The sequence below is a fragment of the Chlorocebus sabaeus genome, chromosome 25 (assembly GCF_047675955.1).
Source record: "Chlorocebus sabaeus isolate Y175 chromosome 25, mChlSab1.0.hap1, whole genome shotgun sequence".
Taxonomy (NCBI): domain Eukaryota; kingdom Metazoa; phylum Chordata; class Mammalia; order Primates; family Cercopithecidae; genus Chlorocebus; species Chlorocebus sabaeus.
The window spans coordinates 61,725,671-61,745,280 of NC_132928.1; the positions used below are offsets into that span (position 1 = coordinate 61,725,671).

Consider the following 19,610-nt stretch of genomic DNA (forward strand, 5'->3'; position numbering starts at 1 on the left):
GCCCGCGCCTCGGGGCGGGCCAATCCTGGCGGGCAGCTCGGTCTGCGCAAGCGCGCTGCCAGCAGGGCGCTGGGCGGACTCGGTGAGGTGATTATTTTGGCACCTGTTGCCGAGGCTCCTCCTCCCTCTCTCCTGCCGGGGCGGAGGCGGACCAGGGGCTGGCCGTTGGCAGCCTCCGCCCCCTCAACCTTCGCGGGGCGCGGGCGGCAGCTTTTTGGTTCACAGCCGGGCAGCGAGAACCGCGGGAAGGGCTCTCCAGCGAGAGACGGACGCCAGGCGTCGTGGCAAGGAAAAGTGACTAGCTCCCCTTCGTTGTCAGCCAGGGACGAGAACAGAGCCACGCTCCCACCCGGCTGCTCACGATCCCTCGGCGGCGATGTCGGCCGCCGGTGCCCGAGGCCTGCGGGCCACCTACCACCGGCTCCTCGATAAAGTGGAGCTGATGCTGCCCGAGAAATTGAGGCCGTTGTACAACCATCCAGCAGGTAATGGACCCTGAATGGCTTCTTATCGAGACCTTCCTTCCCCCTTCCTCTAAAATGGACCTTTTAGAGGCCCTCTGACAGCTGCCACTAGAGGCATCCCACAGCCCAACTCCTTCCTTCCCCTCAGGTGAAGCCGTTTACTCTCCTAGCCTCTGCATTTCACCCTCTCTCCTGCAACATCTCTTTCTAAGCCAACGTATCTCAAGTCAGCGCCCTTCCCCACCTATGTGACATCCGCTGCCTTACGCACGACTCCAACCCAAACCTGACCTCCAAATTTGAGCCTTCTCAACTTCTGCGGCCACGAAAGTGTCTGCAGCCACCATGAAACACTCATTCTCTTTCGCTTTTCGAATTGTGGCATATTAACCCACGCTAGGCAGAGCTGGGTGGGTGGCTTGTCGCACTGTAGGGTTTGGAGTAAAGGTCACACTTTCTTCAGCTACTGCTGGCAGAGGCCTGCAGACTGAGCCCTCCCCCAAACTGCATGCTTTACTTCATCCAGGGTTGAGTCAGTGTCATTTCTCATCCCATAGGTCCAGTGTGTTTCTTTAAGTCTGTCCTTATTTATGAAATTGTTGAACAAGCTCTACCCAGAGCTTTTTGTGTGGACAGACCTGGATTTCATTCTCTTCTACCACTTATTATAGTTGTGACCTTGAGCAAAACCCTAGATCTCTGTTGTGTAATATGCGGTCTGCGAGAATGACAGATAACATATGTGCTTGACTCTTTGTAAATGCTCAGTAAATGTTACGTCTCTCTTGGCCTACTGGAAAACTTGTGTTCTTGTGGTTTAAAAAAAAAAAACTCTATAAGAAACTGAAACATTCCAATGCCTTAAGATCTAGAATTCTGTTACCTCTTCTCTAAAGTGAGTTGTAATAATACTTATTTGGCTAGAGGCTAACATCAGATATATTCTGAGGTCTCTTTCAAGCCTAAGACTTGGCAAACTAGAAAATGTGTTGTAAATTGAAAGACTGAAGTGCTACCCGAAAAGTGGCTTTTTTTCTCCTACATAGTTAAAATCTGTATTCTGCAGTTGGTATCATTAGGAAAGTTGTCTAGTTCTCCCATTATCTGATTATGAACCGGCTCTCTGTAGTCTGAACTGGTTACTAAATCTGACTTCCAGTTTGATAATGGAATGAATTGAACATCCGGATTATACTGTAGTGTAACCCTTAATATTATTTACTGCAATATTGAACCTATTATAAAACTGATCATTAAGGAGAGTTTGTTACTGATTTTAAAAGTTTTTGTTTATTTGCCATTTAGTTCTTTTAACATTTAGTTTTTTTGGAATTATGCTGTGTTTTGTGGCATAATTTGTGGCATAAGATTTTCAGGAAGGAGGGTTGAGCTATGCTTTTGGTAATAATATGGGCTTTACAGAGTCAACTGAATGTGAAGTCAACTCTGACCCTCATAAGCTTTGTGTTTTAGCTGTAGGATAAGAGCATGGCAGAGTAAGAGTAATTTTAAACTACTTAAAATAATACGAAATTGGAGAGTAGTCTTATCTTGATCCTCTCCAAGGCTTTAGTTTTTAGCCACCTGTAATTACTGCTTAAAATACTAGTCAGCTTTCAGAATGAAGAGGGATTACCTTTCACTTGTAGGATGTGCATTTCATCTGAAAATCCTTGGATTCGTTCAGTTATTTTAACCCACTTTTTCAGTGTAGTAAAAGGAGCTAGGCTTTGAAGGGAGATAGACCTACGTTTCAGTCTTGGCTATGTGACCTTGACCCTAAATTCCTGCCTTAGTTATCTCATCTATAAAATGGGAGTAATTATATAATCATTTCAGGATTGTTGTGAAAATCAGATGATCTAATGTCTCCAAAACATGCAGCACAGTGTTCGCACTTAGACTCTCAATAACTGTCAGTTCTAAGATTTGAACAACGTACAGAGTAAGGATATCTATTACAGCAAAATTATTTATGATCGACAAGTTGGAGGCACACCAGTATAGAAATGGAGGAACTTGAAAAATGTGTTGACTGATGAGTGTGTAATAAAATCTAAGGAAACACTGATTATTGTCTTAAGAGTTATCCAGAGTAAATATTCAAGGATTTTGCATACTATTTTGCCTAACAGTATTTGTTATTGAATTATCACTGAAACATTTGTCTAGATTCAACTACAAGGAGTTTATTAAATGATATGAAATGCTACAATTTTAACAGTTGGAAATCATACATTGCTGATTCTAAATGTTTGAGATTTAATTTTATCGCTGACACTATGTCTCGACAGGTAACAAGAATGTGTTTTTAGTGGGGTGCGGTGGCTCACACCTGTAATCCCAGCACTTTGGGAGGCTGAGTTGGGCGGATCACCTGAGGTCAGGAGTTCGAGACCAGCCTGACCAACATGGTGAAACCCTATCTCTACTAAAATACAAAAATTAGCCGGGCGTAATGGCAGGTGCCTGTAATCTCAGCTACTTGGGAGGCTGAGGCGGGAGAATCGCTTGAAACCAGGAGGTGGAGGTTGCAGTGAGCCAAGATCGCGCCATTGCACTCCAGCCTGGCAAGAGAGCGAGACTCTGTCTCAAAAAAAAAAAAAAAGAATATTTTTATGTATAAATATATATTTTAGTCATAGTATTGCATCTCTGACCTATGACCCAGAGTTTTAAGGCTGTCATTATCCATTTGCCTATGTGTTGTTGGCTGGCATGTCATGATCTGCCTCTGTAGAGAAGGAATAGAGTTCTAGCCAAATGTGTGTCTCGGTCAAGTTCCTCAACTCACAAAAAGGATGTCAGTCCCCGCATTATCCCCCACCTGACTATAAAATATGTGACTCCACACTAGCCAGTTGCATAGCTGTACTCCAGTGTTTGTCAAAGAAATAACCTTGAAGTTATGTTGCCCAATGTTATTTTTTCTTTTTTTTTCTTTTCTTTTTTTTTTTGGGACAGTCTTGCTCTGTTCCCTAGGTTGGAGTGCAGTGGCATGATCTGGGCTCACTGCAACCTTGGCCTGCTGGGTTCAAGCGATTCTCCTGCCTCAGCCTCCTGAATAGCTGGGATTACAGGTGCGTGCCACCATGCCCAGCTAATTTTTGTGTTTTTGGTAGAGACGGGGTTTCCCCATGTTGGCCAGGCTGGTCTGAAACTCCTGACCTCAGGTGATCCGCCTGCTTTGGCCTCCCAAAGTGCTGGGATTACAGGTGTGAGCAACCACACCTGGCCCCAATGTTTTCTTAAAAGCCTAATTAAGGAAAACAAAAAATTAGCAGTGGAGGAGTGTCATTTATTTGTGAGTTCCAGAACGGGGTGAGTCATCCCAGGGGATGCACACAATGAAACATTGGAATGTAGGAAGAAAATCATAGAACTTCTATTAACATTTACTGTTATTTCATCCATTTAAATTTTTCATTGTGTGTACATTCTGTAATACAAAAATATATTAGGGCAGTAATTCTATATAATTTATAAATATATAAACAATTTGTAAAGAGGATGTATGCGCAGATTGTTTTTACTGATGGGGCATATGTTCAAAAGGAGCTGGAAGACCACAGCTCTAAAGAGTCTAAAAACTATCCTTTGGTGAAATTAGTCCCAAAAACAGCTATCTGAACCATATCACTTTAACGCATTGTAGCTCTCCTTTTATTGAATTACATTTTGGCTTACATGGAAGAGCTTTTGAAAAAATAATTCTCTGAAACTTGTTGCAGTGCTTAGTGTGCTGGTGCTGAGAATATCATTCTCAACATTACATGGGTTCTCTCTGAAGACTCATGGGAAAAGTTACTTTAAAGTCTAAATAAGAATATTTGCATTTTTCCTAGATAAGATAATTAGCTTAATTTTAAAGACCTAGAAGATATTTCTTTTTAAATAAAAATAAATTAAATGAACCAGTGTTATCAGTGTTTATAAGGAAATATCTGTATCATAAAAATTTTAAATTCAATGCTAAGAGAATTGATGTTACAGTAGATAGTTAAATGCAACTTAGTTCAAATATATATTGTTCTATTATATGTAAATAAAATCAAATGTGGACCAATAATCAGTGTGCATACCTACATAGTTTCCATTGCATCTCTATTAGAACTTATTTTGTTGCCACAGATTGTCAGTGAAGAATCTAAATGCCAGTCTAAGATATTAATATATGTCCATATATATTCTTAAGTGTATATTTAATATGTTTAAATATTTACACTAAATATACATATATTATTTTTTAAAGCAATAACTTTATTTAAAGAGATAACTAAAATAGATGTAAAATTAGAATTTCAAATACAATTGTAAAATATTAGTGAAAAATAGAATATCTTCAAACAATCAGCTACCAAGAAAGTTGAATTATTCAATATTTATAGAGGGCCTATTGTATATTAGATACTATTCTGGCAGTCGGGATAAATCAGTGGATAAAATAACAACCCACCCACACAGAGTTTGTATTCTCAGAAGAGTTCATAAAAAGGAATACCACCCAGGCACGGTGGCTCACACCTGTAATCCCAGCGCTTTGGGAGGCCAAGGCGGGCGGATCACCTGAAGTCAGGAGTTCGAGACCAGCCTGCCCAACATGGTAAAACCCTGTCTCTACTAAGAATACAAAATTTAGCTGGGCATGGTGGTGCACGCTTGTAATCCCAGCTACTCCAGAGGGTGAGGCAGGAGAATTGCTTGAACCTGGAAGACAGAGGTTGCAGTGAGCCAAGATCGCACCACTGCACTCAATCCAGCCTGGGTGACAGAGCAGAATGTCACCCTTGATGTAGTTGTTCAACACTTAACATATTTTTTTCTGTGCTATCCTGCTTTTAAACTAATTTTAAGAAATTAGAACTGTTTATGCAGATGTGCTAAAGGAGAAAAAAAGCCCTAAGAAAAGCTATAAATAGCTTTTCATTTCCAGGTCATGTAAAAATATTAATTTTGCCTATAACAGAGAATGAAATATGTTTAAAGTGCAGTATGGTATAGTAGAAAGAGGATTGGGATCAAAGAAACTGTGTTCTAGTCCTTGCTCTATCCAGAACTCACCCTAAATTTCCTGAGTGTAAGACAAACTACTTAATTTGTTAGTGTCTCATCTTTTTCATTTATAAAAATGAGGGAGCTTGAACTTTCCTTAAAGTCTTTTCCATCTAATAATCTATAATTTGGTATTCTCTTAGGACTTTTCCTACATTCAGAACCTTCAGGAAACTCAGATTTCATTGGGGAAAGTCATATAATTATTGTTACATTATGATTTAGGGATCTAGTTTTTTGTCCTTGCTGAGTTATTTATTTTAAACAAGTAATTTGTTTACTGGGCCTCATTTGCCTGATTTATGAGTGCCTACAGTAGATGATTTCAACAGTCTCTCTAAATCTAAAAGTAACTGATTCTTCGTACCTGAAGAAATAAGTAAATTTAAAATGTATCATCCCTAAGATGCATCTTGGCTATTTTAGTTGCTTTACCTGTTCTTTACTCTGGAATTTCAAACCAAAGTGTATTTTCAGTCAACATTTTTAAAAACATTATCTACTCATGATGTTTTGGGTACTATTTTAGTGATAGCTATTTCCAAGGCATTGTGGAAAATAGTAAAATTATATGGTTCTAAATGGTAGCTTACTCATGTTCTTAGTGTTAAATCAGAACTAGCTTTGGCACAAATAAAAATGAATGATTTTTAGCCATCAATATCCACATCAAAGATTAACCTTTACATATTGGAAGGATTTGTATCTAGTTTGTCACATGATAGTAAACAGGTAAACTTGTGTAATGTAAGGAATTAAGAGAGGTGTTAAAAAGTAACAAATCATAAAGGAGTGGCATGAAAGGGATGGGAAGAGGTAGGGAAATTTAGTGATTTTATGACCTCTTAGCATTCAGTAAGAAACTTGGTTTTTCACAGAGGAGTATAGTGAATACCTCAATTCAGTATTTGTAAGTGTGTATATGTGCTTGAGAGTGAAAATTACCTATTCTATTCCAAAAAGTAAGTCTTTACTTAGGGAGGGAATCATATATACAATAGGTGGCCTACTTTCTGGGTAGAATTCATATAATATTTTATTAACAGTAATTTCTCTCAAATAAGGAAATTAGGAAGTAAGTTTATGTCAGTTTATTGATAGGTTCATCGAAGTTCAAGGCAACTAAATTTGTTAATTTGAAAATTTCTGTCTGTTATTATTTGCTTATGGTGTTCACTTGCAGAATTTCTCAAATTCTATGAAAAGTTTGAATTTAAAAACGTGAGTTTCACTTTAAAAATAAGACAATAAAACACAAAATAACTTACAGTCTGTATTTTTCATTATTCTTGAAAATAGTTCATAGTTTAAAATGTATAGACTTTTTTTTTTTCTTTTTTTGATACAGAGTTTCGCTCTTGTTGCCCAGGCTGCACAATGGTGCAGTCTTGGCTTACTGTAACCTCTGCCTTCCGGGTTCAAGCGATTCTCCTGCCTCAGCCTTCCCAAGTAGCTGGGATTATAGGCATGTGCCACCACACCCGGCTAATTTTGTATTTTTAGTAGAGACAGGGTTTCTCCATGTTGGTCAGGCTGGTCTCAAACCCCCGACCTCAGGTGATCCACCCGCCTTGGCCTCTCAAAGTACTGGGATTACAGGTTTGAGCCACTGTGCCCAGCCTAAATGTATAGACATTTTAAATACTTGTTTAATGTTTCTAAATTGTCAGCATTGGAGGCCTTCTTCAACATCCAGTAGTAGTGTTCTAAGAAACAAGATGAAAATGTGTTAATTGTTTTTCTAAAAGGATATATAGTATGTCTGATGTGGACAATTTTCTTCATCTTGGGCTATAAATTAATGTCTTTTGAGGAGATTTTTCTTCAGTATATTTTCAGCAGTTCGAAGTTTCCACCTAACCAAGTTATTTCATTTATCATAATGGATGTTGGCCAGGTATCTGTTAGTTTATACATCTGCTTATTCTAATATTATGGTATTATAATCATTTCACGTGTCATAATTATCTATTTTTATGCTCTCCCATAAGAATAGCTGTGTCATTGTACAGAACATAAGCCTGTGTTTTTTAGGTCTAGAATGACACATGTGACATTGTATTGTCACTATTTGAGTGATACCTATTTCTAAGTGCTTTGTTTTGTCAAAACTTTATGTTTAGAAATGTTGAAGTAAGTTGTAATGTTTTTTCACTACCATATCCACTGTTGATCAATTGCTGTTTTCTGGAAGACAGCCTCTATATCTGATTTATATATGTCTAAATGTACTTGTCTAGCTTTATTTGACTTATTTACTCTTACAGGAAAAAAGCTAAGAAATGTTAATTGAATGCTAATTAGCATTAAAATGAAAGGGTTAAGTTTTCTTTAAAATTTTGTTAACCCATTATGTGACCATTTTTTCTTTTTTTTTTAACAGTTAAGAAAACACTGTTTGCATTTGTAGATATTAGACTCTGATTTTTTTTGTCACTTGTCCACATCTTCTAGTATCTCAGAAAAATTAGCAATTTAGAAGGTCTTATGTATTTGCTACTGCTATTTTTCTGTTTAGTACATAGCAGTTGTTAAACTGAAATTAGAGCTTGTTTTCATAGTTTAAAATTATTCACTCACTAAAATACCTCTCTTGGTCCAGGTTCTAGCAACCATAATTTGATGGTTGAAGTTTTTTCAGTTCTTGTTTGGTTTGGTGGGGAAGGGCGTGCTGTTAATATTGTAAAACTATTACCTAGCTCCGGGCAGTTTAGTAAATTAGTTACCAGGCAAACCTACTGAAAAGATTGACTATTCATTAACCCCAAAGGATCAACCATTTAACCTTGTCAACCATTTAAGCTTGGAACCAGAATCTAGAGACTTTTCTCAGAAAACAGTTCTGGGGTGACAAGAGAAACTCCAGCTTTGAAATAGAACAAGAGAAGTCTGCTGAAGAGTTCAAAGTAAAAATGAACACCCATTCAGTGAGAGACTGAAACAATACACTGACTGACTCTTAATTGATGAAACTCCATGCCAGGATAAAAATTAAACTTAGTAATTGATAATGCAAATGAGCGAGAGACACTGTGTGTGACAAAGAAAAATGAACCAGGTGTAATGATAGGAATCCCGGGATCTCACCCTAAATTTTCAGAGAGTTTGAAAAGACTGTTTTATAGGATTAGTGCATTATGTTATCAGACTCAGGGGAAGAGAGCCGTGGTCTAAGAGTAGAGTAACTAATAAGTGAAATCTAATATATCCTTGGCATAAAGGGAACCTAATGTCCCTAGAGATGAGTAAACAGCAAATTCCAGCCTTGAGGATGAAGCAGTGTTGAAGCAAATCTGGGTCAGATACAAAGTTTGAATATCTTTGATTAGCGTCTATCCTGAACATGGTGAATCCAATTCAGTTCTATTGGCACATACTTATTATTTGTCAAGGAAGATTAAGAAACGGACCTTGTCTTCAGGTTAATGTGACAGATGCATAAATAATCATTTTAACAGAAAATGATAGAAGAATATACAGGTTACTTTGGTAGTTAAGAGAAGGAGCGTTTAGCCTAATCTGTAGTTTTTTTGTTTGTTTGTTTTTTTAAGGCTTCCTTGAGGAGATGCAACCTGAGATGAGTTTCTGATGGATACGAGTTAGGTAAAGACTAAGCAGGATATTGAGAAGGGACAGCATAAACTGAAGATCCATAAAATAGCATGAAACTGGTTGAATGTTTGCCCAGCTTATCAGTTGGCCTAGGCCAGGATTTCTTAACCTTCTACTTTCTTGGAGCAGCTGTTCTGTGCATTGGAGGATGTTTAACAGCATCCCAGGCCTCTACCCATGAGATGGCAGCAGCAGCGGCAGCAGCAGCATCTGCAGCAGCATCTGCAGCAGTTGGAGCACCACAGTTGGGCAACTAAAAATTCCCCTGGCGGGGACACTCCTGGTTAAGAACCGCTGACCTGGGCTAAGATTTCGTTAAATTAGGATTATATATTCTGAAACTCAATGGCTTCATGTTTTCTTTTATATTCCCCTTTTTCCCTTCGTAAAAATTTCTTTTCAAATTCCAGCCTAGTCTTAACCAAAGAAGAAACTAAATTATTTTATATCTTGTAGAGAGAAAAGGGTGTGGCTAGAGTTCTAGATGTATGGTGGCTGTGCCCAGAACAATGCTGTTTAGAGAACTGGATAACAGAAACTGAATATAGATAGGTTTTTCACTCAGCTGTAAGAACATCAAAATTTAGAACTCCCTTGTAGTTTAAATTCTCTCACCAGCTGTTTCAGCACTGTTTCTAGATTTATTCTACAACTTAAAATACGGAAAATTCAAACATACACAAGAAAATGTAAAAATGGTTAGATACCAGATGTATGTGAGAAAATAAAGTTTAACATTATAATTGGCTGAGTAGGCCCACAAGGAACCACAGGATTTGTGCCATGATCTTTCTAGTGTTTGAAGAATTATTCTAATGATGATACCCAGCTTCTCTGAAGAATGAGAAAATGAAACTTAAATTGCTGTAGGACTTTAGGATTAAATTAGAAAATCAGCAAGCATATTTTAAAACTATTAAACGCATAAGCCAGACTTATCAGATATTTAAGTATCAGGCTGATAAAAACAACTTACGATTTTAAAGTACTTTAAAAGTTATTTGTGGCCAGGCACCGTGGCTCACGCCTGTAATCCAGCATTTTGGGTGGCCGAGGTGGGCAGATCACGAGGTGAGGAGTTTGAGACCAGCCTGGCCAAAATGGTGTGAAACCCTGTCTCTATTAAAGATACAAAAACATTAGCCGGGTATGGTGGCAGGCGCCTGTAATCCCAGCTACTTGGGAGGTTAAGGCAGGAGAATCACTTGAACCCGGGAGGTGGAGGTTGCAGTGAGCTAAGATTGTGTCATTGCACTCCAGCCTGGGCAACAGAGCGAGACTCTGTCTCAAAAAAGGTTATTTGTATATGTGTGTGTATATATCTATATATATTATATATACACATACATATTGTATATTACGGTAATAAATATTAGTATAAACTGCTTCCAACTCTACTTGCTAACTTTCCTTTTTATTTAATATTCTATATTCTATTAGGTAGTAGGGATACAAGTATAAATAATATTGAGCCACTAGCTTCGAGGAAGTCATAATCTTGATAGATACACAGATTTACAAATAACTAGAGTAAAATATGTAAAATGTACTGTGGTAGATTTTTAAATGACATTGAATTAATGAATTTGCTGTAAGAATAATGTGAATTAGTTTGAGAGGGATAAAAATATCAAGGACTATGTTAAATTGTGGAAGATAGAATGTGTAGCATCGCTATCACTTAAGGCTAAAGGCAAGTAGTTTGAACTATCTGGTGATACTTTTCAAAACCTGCATACTAAGCAAAAGTTGCAGGGAAGCAACTGCCATTTTTACATTTTTCAAATTTTGCTGCTTAATGTTAAGATTAACCAACTATTTGTTATAGTAATTCAGCCAAAATGCACAAAAATGGGGTGTTATCACTGAGTTCATTTTCACTTGGGATGAGAGTATTACTTGAGTGTAAAACTAGTATGAAAGTACATTAGAATCAAGGTTCCCTAAAATGTTTTTATGTGGCAGTATATTTACTGAAAAAATTTTGCATATAGTTGAACCTGTGCAGTTCAAACCTGTGTTATTCAAGGGTCAACTGTACTGTGATACTGTGGTACCTCTCTAAATGTTAACTGAAATACAAAGTATGCAAAAAGCATAGTAAAAGTGGTTAAAAATAGATTGATAAATCTTTTGGTTTTTAAAATTTGGTGACAGCTGTTAAAAGACATGTATAAGATATTTGGTTTATTCCTGAATTTTTCTTTTTTTTTCTTTTTTCAGGTCCCAGAACAGTTTTTTTCTGGGCTCCAATTATGAAATGGGTAAGTCTTGAGTTTTTGCAGAAGCTACTGAAAGAAAAATTCCTTAATAGGAATTTACTAATTTGAAGTAACTTTTATGAAGGATATGCTTTAGAATATTCTCATTACGCCTCTCGATTATTTCATGGCAAATATTCTCAGACATACCATTTTCTACATAAAGCAACTATCTACTTTAGTTTTTCTGAACTCTTTAGATAAGAGGCCTTCTGGGAACATACCTGTTATCAAAAAACTTAAAATTGTGTGCCATAGGGACATGAAATTTCATTCTGAAATTTTATTACTAAGTAAAGCATTAAACTAGTTAGAACCCCCAAGTTAACTTTTATTATTAATTTAGTATGAGAACTGAAGGTGCTAACACCAAAATATAGGTAAGGAAAGTTAGTCTCAAAAAGCAGATGGATTTATTCGGGTATAAATATTAGCATTTGGTAAATGACGGAACCTAGGACTTCTGACTCCAAGCCCAGTGCTTTTACTCTTCCCTAGAGTTTTCTTTCTTAAAGTTCTCACTTAGCTGAAAAAAAACAATTGTGGTGGCTGTTTGTAGCAAATCATTGATTTTATGTTGAAAGGGCCAGTTTGGTTCTATAACTGTGCTTCTCAGTGTCACCTTTCTGGACCTGCAGTGGCATCATTTGAGAACTTGTTAGGCCCCATCACAGACCTACTAAATCTAAAACTCTAGACGTGGAGTCCAGTGAGATGTGTTTTCATAACCTCTTCAGATGATTCTCTGATGTCCTCTAAAGTTTGAAAACTACTGGTCTGTAGGCTTTTTTTTTTTTTTACTGTGGTAAAATACACATAAAATTTACTATCTGAACCATTTTCAAAGTGTACAGTTCAGTAGTGTTAAGTACATTTACATCATTGTTAACCAATCTCCAGAACCCTTTTTATCTTGTAAAAGTAAGACTCTGTACCCATAATTCCCCATTCTCCTTCTCCCAGTCCCTGGCAACCACCATTCTACCTTCTGTCTCTATGAATTTCATTACTCTAAGTACCTCTTGTAAATGGAATCAAAATGTATTTGTCTTTTTGTAGTTGGCTTATTTCACCTAGCATAATGTCCACAAGGTACATTAATGTTGTCACATGTGTCAGAATTTCCTTTCTTTTTAAGGCTGAATAGCATTCCATTGTATGTATTTACATTTTGTTTATTCATCTATATGCTGATTGGACAATTGGTTTGCTTCCACATTTTTGCTGTGAATAATGCTACCATGAACATTGATGTACAAATACCTTTTAAGTCAATACTTTTAATTTTTCTTAGTATACACCCAGAAGTTGAATTGCTAGATCATATGATTATTCTGCTTAATATTTTTTGTTTTCCTCAGCAACTACATTATTTTACATTTCTACCAGAAATTCATAAGGGTTTTAATTTCTCCACATCCTCATCAACACTTGTTAACTTTTGATGGGGGAGCGTTTTTGTTTTCGTTTCTATGATAGGCACCTAATGGGTGTTAGATATCTTGTTTTTATTTGCATTTCCCTGATGATTAGTCATGCTGAACATATACTTATTGTACTTATTCGTCAGTTGTGTATTTTCTTTGGAGAAATATTTATTCAAGTCCTTTGCCTGTCTTTAATTTAATCAAGTTGTTTTTTGTTGTTGTTGAGTGATGGGCTGTTGTAATTCTCTCAAATGTACTATTAAAATGGTTAGAACAATTCAGAAACTCAGTTGTAAATTCAAGTGGTTGAGAATGTTAGAGTTAGAATTGGTTATGACTCAATCTTATGGCCTTGGGCAAGTTTAGTCTCTTTGTCATTTTTGTCTCCTCAACTATAAAGTGACAAGATTAGAATATAAGTGATTTGGGAACTGTATTTTACAGAGATCTAGGGAGAAGTTGTTTTTTTTTTTTTTTTTTTAATCTACGTATTGAGAAAAGATCCTAAAACCCCCTATACTAATGGAAGTTACATTACCATTTCCTTCTTTCACCACCTACACTTAAAATTACATAGTAATTATATGTCTTTATAGTGGAATTGATTGCTGAAGTATTCAATCATTAAAAAAGTTTGAGTGATTTCATCTGTTCACAATAAATTTAGGAGCTTCTTTGACCTCGAATTTACCACAGTTTAGGAGTTTATTGGTTTTATCAGTAACTTTGGTATTTATTTGACCTGGTTCATTACTGTTATGAGATGTTGACAGCATTATATACTCATAAATGCCTTCTTGACTATCTGTCTCTTTAAGAACATCTATTTTAAGTACATGTTGAAATCATGCATAGTCTCCAGATGACAGCATAGCAATAGAAACTTCTGTGTTTTGTTCTCTGGTCGGGAGACTTCTATTAGATACTTACCTTATGTACCTCTTACTGTGTTTTATTATCCCAGAGTATTTGATAATTAATCTGTAGAATTCTATACATGTCACACAACAGTTGCTTCTGCAAGCCACATATGTTCTATAACATTAAGACTCTTAGACCGTGTGCCTTCAAACATACAACTATAGTAGAGTCCTTCGTAACCACTTTAGTTGAAACCACATAACTAATCATAAAGGTCAAAGTGGATAATCCGGAAAAAAAAACCTATGTACCTAAAATATTTTATTTTAACCTAAAGGATATAAATATATATTCTTTGACAATCAGTCTTTTTTAAAGCTAAAGTGTTTATTTGTGTATGGATTTTTGAGCTCCACATTTTCTATCCTGGATAAATTATACTATAGTGCATCCTATATAATTTCCAGCTTAGTTTAAAAAAAAATTTGTTAAATCATATAAATTACATTAACAAGTAAAACTGGCATAAACAGATTGGGGGACAAACATAGTGACTTGGTAAAAATACAGCTCATCTGTTGAGAGCAAAAACGCATGATTGCAATAGAGACAGTGTTAAAAACACAGAAGAGAAATGGCCACATATATGCTGATGTTAAAGAAAAGTGGTCTTACAGCCAGGCCGGGCCTGGTGGCTCACACCTGTAATCCCAGCACTTTGGGAGGCCAAGGTGGGTGGATCACCTGAGATCAGGTGTTTGAGACCATCCTGGCCAACATGGTGAAACCCCGTCTCTACTAAAAATATAAAAATTAGCCAGGCATAGTGGCACATGCCTGTAATCCCAGCTACTTGGAGGCTGAGGCATGAGAATCGCTTGAACCTGGGAGGCGGAGGTTACAGTGAGTGGAGATCGCACCATTGCACTGCAGCCTGGGTGACAGAGCGAGACTCTGTCTAAAAATAATAATAATAATATATGATCTAACCAAAAAACTAGAATTATAACAGGTTTTCTGATACTTATACTTTTAAAAAATAATTCATTAGAAGCCCAAACTTCAGCATCACACAATATACTCATGTAACAAACCTGCACATGTACCCCAAATCTAAAATTTAATTTAATTTAAAAATAATAACATTGGCAGAAAACATCAAAGGAAGAATCTATACAAATATCCTTAACAGCTTTCAGGTATCTTCCATGCTAGTGGTTAGTGGTTCCTGACATATATAAAGAATATATAAATTCATATGCGAAATAAGTAGACAAAAAAACAATATGTATGTGCATATAATGCATACGTATATATCTTATCTATATATGTACTACTGACTTTCAGATATATGAGACTGCTTAGTGTACCTAACAAAGTAAAATTAGTTCAAAAAGCAGTTTTTTAATTCATTGTGCTTTTTTGTTGTTGTAGTCTACATTTTCTTAATGAATGGATACTAAACTTATAGCTGCTAACTTATGGAAATCTCAAAAATGTTTTGTGCTTAATTTAAAGTTAAAACTATTACTCCACACTCATGATACTTTTTTTCTTTCTATGTGTTAATCTGTAGGGGTTGGTGTGTGCTGGATTGGCTGATATGGCCAGACCTGCAGAAAAACTTAGCACAGCTCAATCTGCTGTTTTGATGGCTACAGGTAAATTAAATAAATGTCTTCTGTGTTCCTTGTAGAACATAAATGATTTTTGTTTTGTTTTGTGTCAGTTTATTTAGTGGCTTAGTGTTTGAAATACACCCACACACAAAGGAATTAACAGTATTATGTCTAGGAAGTTATTAATTATGGGTGGGAGAGTCAGAGGAAGAATAAGTATCTGAATGGGCTTTTGTGTTTCAGGGTTTTGCCATGAGCATATTTTTATAAGTGGGAAGAAAATTACAGTTAATAGTCACTTTACTCTAAAGATTCCTCTTTCATGTAAGAATTGAGTATTTTCTGTGACACTAAGCTACAGAAACATTATTGAAAATTCAGAATATAGCATTTCTTTGTCCCTCATCCTACATTATTGTTGTAATTACTTTACTCAATATTAAGTATTCACTGAAGTTATTGCAGCAGTATGTATGCTTTTTAAAGTAACATTTTGTTTCAACAGGGTTTATTTGGTCAAGGTACTCACTTGTAATTATTCCAAAAAATTGGAGTCTGTTTGCTGTTAATTTCTTTGTGGGGACAGCAGGAGCCTCTCAGCTTTTTCGTATTTGGAGGTAAGCCTACCAGAGATATTTTTAAAACTGTTTCAAAAGCTACTCAGGTGGCACTAATTTTTTTTTTTAAAGATTCATATATAATGCTAAGACAAGAAGTACCTAAAGTAGAAATTTAACATTTCTAGAAAAGTCTAGGGGTTTACAAATAAGTTTACCAGTTAACTGGCTAAAATCAGTTAAGCAGTATGTTACCTTGTTTTTAGATTTAACTGTGCATCATTTAGATGGTTAACCATTTCACATAATCTCTTTTATTAAGACAATATATACAGTTTATGATTTATTTATTATGTAAACCTTTTATCACTTACTTTCAATTGTATATAATAAATTGGAACTTAAATGTATTATGTAGTATTGGAAATGATATTTAGAGTGAGGTCTTTGCTTTGATTGGAAAGTGTTCCATGAGCACTGGAAATTTTTAAACTATTTACTCAGTAGTTAATATTGTCGGTGACTTATGATAATGACATTATGATCAAATATTTGAAATCAGGATCTTTTGAGAAACCTAGGAGGTATGGTTAGCTTCATGGAATAGGTATCCTTCTTGTGCTTATACTATTCTCCATTCCTTATAAGCTGGGAGGAATAGTAAATGAAGCCCAAGGAATGGTAGAAGGGAAGGAAAGACTGGCTCTGTGGTTACTTCTTTGGATTGAGAATTGAGGAAATGGTCCTTAGCGTTAGTGAGTTTAAGTGTTTACAGGCTGTTAACCCAATAGCCTGCCTGCATCATAGAAGTATATTTTACCTTAGTGATTAGAAGTATATTTTACTTGAGTGATATTTTACTTTAGTGATTAGTATATTTTACTTTACCTGTTGATCTTATTCTTAGGAAAGGTGCTTTGTGAGTATAAATTTAAAAATTCTAGATGACCACATTTTACTAAACTTTATACATATGTTCACATGTTTGTCACACTCTTGTAGAATTCTAGAATGAGAATATTTATTAAAATAATACTTTTGCACAGGAAACTATATGTCAGCTAAACTGTCAAAAGTTTTTGGCAGGCCAGGCACAGTGGCTCACGCCTGTAATCCCAGCACTTTGGGAGGCTGAGGCAGGCAAATCACGAGGTCAGGAGATCAAGACCATCCTGGCTAACACAGTGAAACCCCGTCTCTACTAAAAATACAAAAAATTAGCCAGGAGTGGTGGCGGACACCTGTAGTCCCAGCTACTCGAGAGGCTGAGGCAGGAGAATGGCATGAACCCCAGAGGCAGAGCTTGCAGTGAGCCGAGATCCCACCACTGCACTTCAGCCTGGGTGACAGAACGAGACTCCGTCTCAAAAAGAAAAAAGTTTTTGGCATTTGTCATCTTATTATCTGAAACAAAATCCAGATGCAAATGAACTCTTTGAATCCTTTCCCTTCTGCCTGTTTCTACCTATAAGCGCCCCGGGAAGATTCTGTTTACAACTGTATAGCTACTTGACCACCAAGAAAGAAGAAATGGAGTATGCTTTCCATTCTCTCCTTACCATAAGTTTATCTTTATTGATGATTATTTTTCTTTCTGTTTTCTTTATAGATATAACCAAGAACTAAAAGCTAAAGCACACAAATAAAAGAGTTCCTGATCACCTGAACAATCTAGATGTGGACATGACCATTGGGACCTAGTTTATTATTTGGTTATTGATAAAGCAAAGCTAACTGTGCATTTGGAAGGCACAATAAAACTAACTGCAACTGGTAGCTAGTGCTTGATTCAATAGAAAAATAAAGCAAACTTAATAACAGTCTCTCTACATGACTTAAGGAACTTAGCTATAGATATTAGTAACATTTTTCTACCATTTGTCCATAATAAACCATACTTGCTCATATATACCCCCTGCCTCCTTCTGTTCCAGTCAGCCAACATGTGTACATAAAAGAACACACAAATATAAGAAGTTGGAAGATTAAATTATCTGCTTATTTAGTGTAGGATGGTCAGGTAGCTAGCTATAAGTGAAAGGAAATTTTGCTGAAGAGACTGAGAAATGGGTAGTGGAATGACCATCAAGGTGACCTCAAACTATTTAAAAACATTTTAACTTGCCATGAAGATTCTTGATGATTTTTGTATAAATGTTGTATAAAATACTTTTACAGCTACAGATTTTTAAATAGGATCATTGTAAAGATTAGATAATGTTTTAACATAGTGCCTGGTCCATGATAAGTGTTAAATTTTTCAGTTACCCTCAGTAACTGATATAATGTAGCAGAAAATACTCTATATTCAGACAGACCTGAATTTGAATCCCAGCTCTATGACTTATGTATTGTGACTTTTTTTTTTTTTTTTTTTTGAGACAGGGTCTTGCTCTGTGGCCCAGGCTGGAGTGCAGTGGCACAGTTTCGGCTCATTGCAAACCCTACCTCCTGGGCTCAAGCAATCCTCCTGCCTCGGCCTCCCGAGCAGCTGGGACTACAGGCACACACCACCACACCCAGCTTATTTTTGTAGAGGTAGGGTTTTGTCATGTTGCCCAGGCTGGTCTCAAACTCCTGGGCTCAGGTGATCTGCCCACCTCGTCCTCTCAAAGTGCTGGAATTACAGGCATGAGCCACCATACCCAGCCTATGCTGTGACTTTAGACAAGTTAGGAAAGTGCCTAGCAGAGTACCTGGGACATAAGTAGGTTTTCTGTAAATGTTTGTGACTTTTGGCTCCGTTGTGAGGAGAGACGGAACATACATTACTCCACACTACAAATAACCATCTCTTTGATTTGGCTTTCAATGTGGAGTGCTGAGCTTTTTTTCTAAAAGTGCTAATAAAGCCAGTCCTCATTAAAAATATAGTCAGATGACTCAGCAAAGCAAGTTATTTCAAAATTTGAAGTAACAAGACAAAACAACTTTTTGAGTAATACTGTAACCTATGAAAATTTGATAGTTAGCAATTGAAAACCTTATACGTTATCATTTGTCCCTTAACCATGGTCTACCATTGAGGAGAAAAGATTAGAGAGCTTGACATAGTCCAAAATGAAGCGGTTCTGAAGAGTCAAATTATTATTGCTTTCATTTCATAAACCACACTGTTAAATTCATTTGTGTGTTTGACATGGGTGTGCACACATGTATGTTTTTCCTAGGTTAAGCATTTAGGAAAAACATATTATGAAATATGACATAGACACAAAAAGTTTATTAAAAATTTATATGTGGACTTGGTGTTTCACTTCCTTTTCATTAAAACATCTTTTCTATGCGGGGTCTCCTACGTCCCTCTTGTCAGTCAAATTTATTGTAGCATTTAGATACAATCATAGGCAGTCCTCCTTTCTTGTTTCTCAGAAGTTTCATTGACAAACAGCCATCACATGCTGCTTTTCTGCCCCAAAACTCTTTATCCTATTTTTTAATCTTAAAAATTAAATCATGGCCAGCTTCGGTGGCTCACGCCTGTAATCCCAGCACTTTGGGAGGCCAAGGCAGGTGAATCACCTGAGGTCAGGAGTTCGAGACCAGCCTGGCCAACATGGTAAAACCCCGTCTCTACTAATAATACAAAAATTAGCTGAGCGTGATGGCACATGTCTGTAATCCCAGCTACTCCAGAAGCTGAGGCAGGAGAATCACTTGAAACCAGGAGGCGGAGGTTGCAGTGAGCTGAGATCGCGTCTTTGCACTCCAGCCTGGACGACAAGAGCAAAACTCCATCTCAAAAAGTAATAATATG

General features: G+C 36.7%; 1 protein-coding gene across 1 annotated transcript; it reads left to right on the top strand.

Moving 5' to 3' along the window:
- The first annotated feature begins 62 nt into the window (after positions 1–62).
- Positions 63–17,764, top strand: MPC2 (mitochondrial pyruvate carrier 2). Its single transcript, XM_007989628.3, has 5 exons — positions 63–485; positions 11,352–11,392; positions 15,254–15,338; positions 15,802–15,913; positions 17,463–17,764. Exons 1-5 carry the CDS (start codon positions 377–379, stop codon positions 17,497–17,499), a joined length of 384 nt encoding a protein of 127 aa, XP_007987819.1. The 5' UTR covers positions 63–376; the 3' UTR covers positions 17,500–17,764.
- Positions 17,765–19,610: the final 1,846 nt, after the last annotated feature.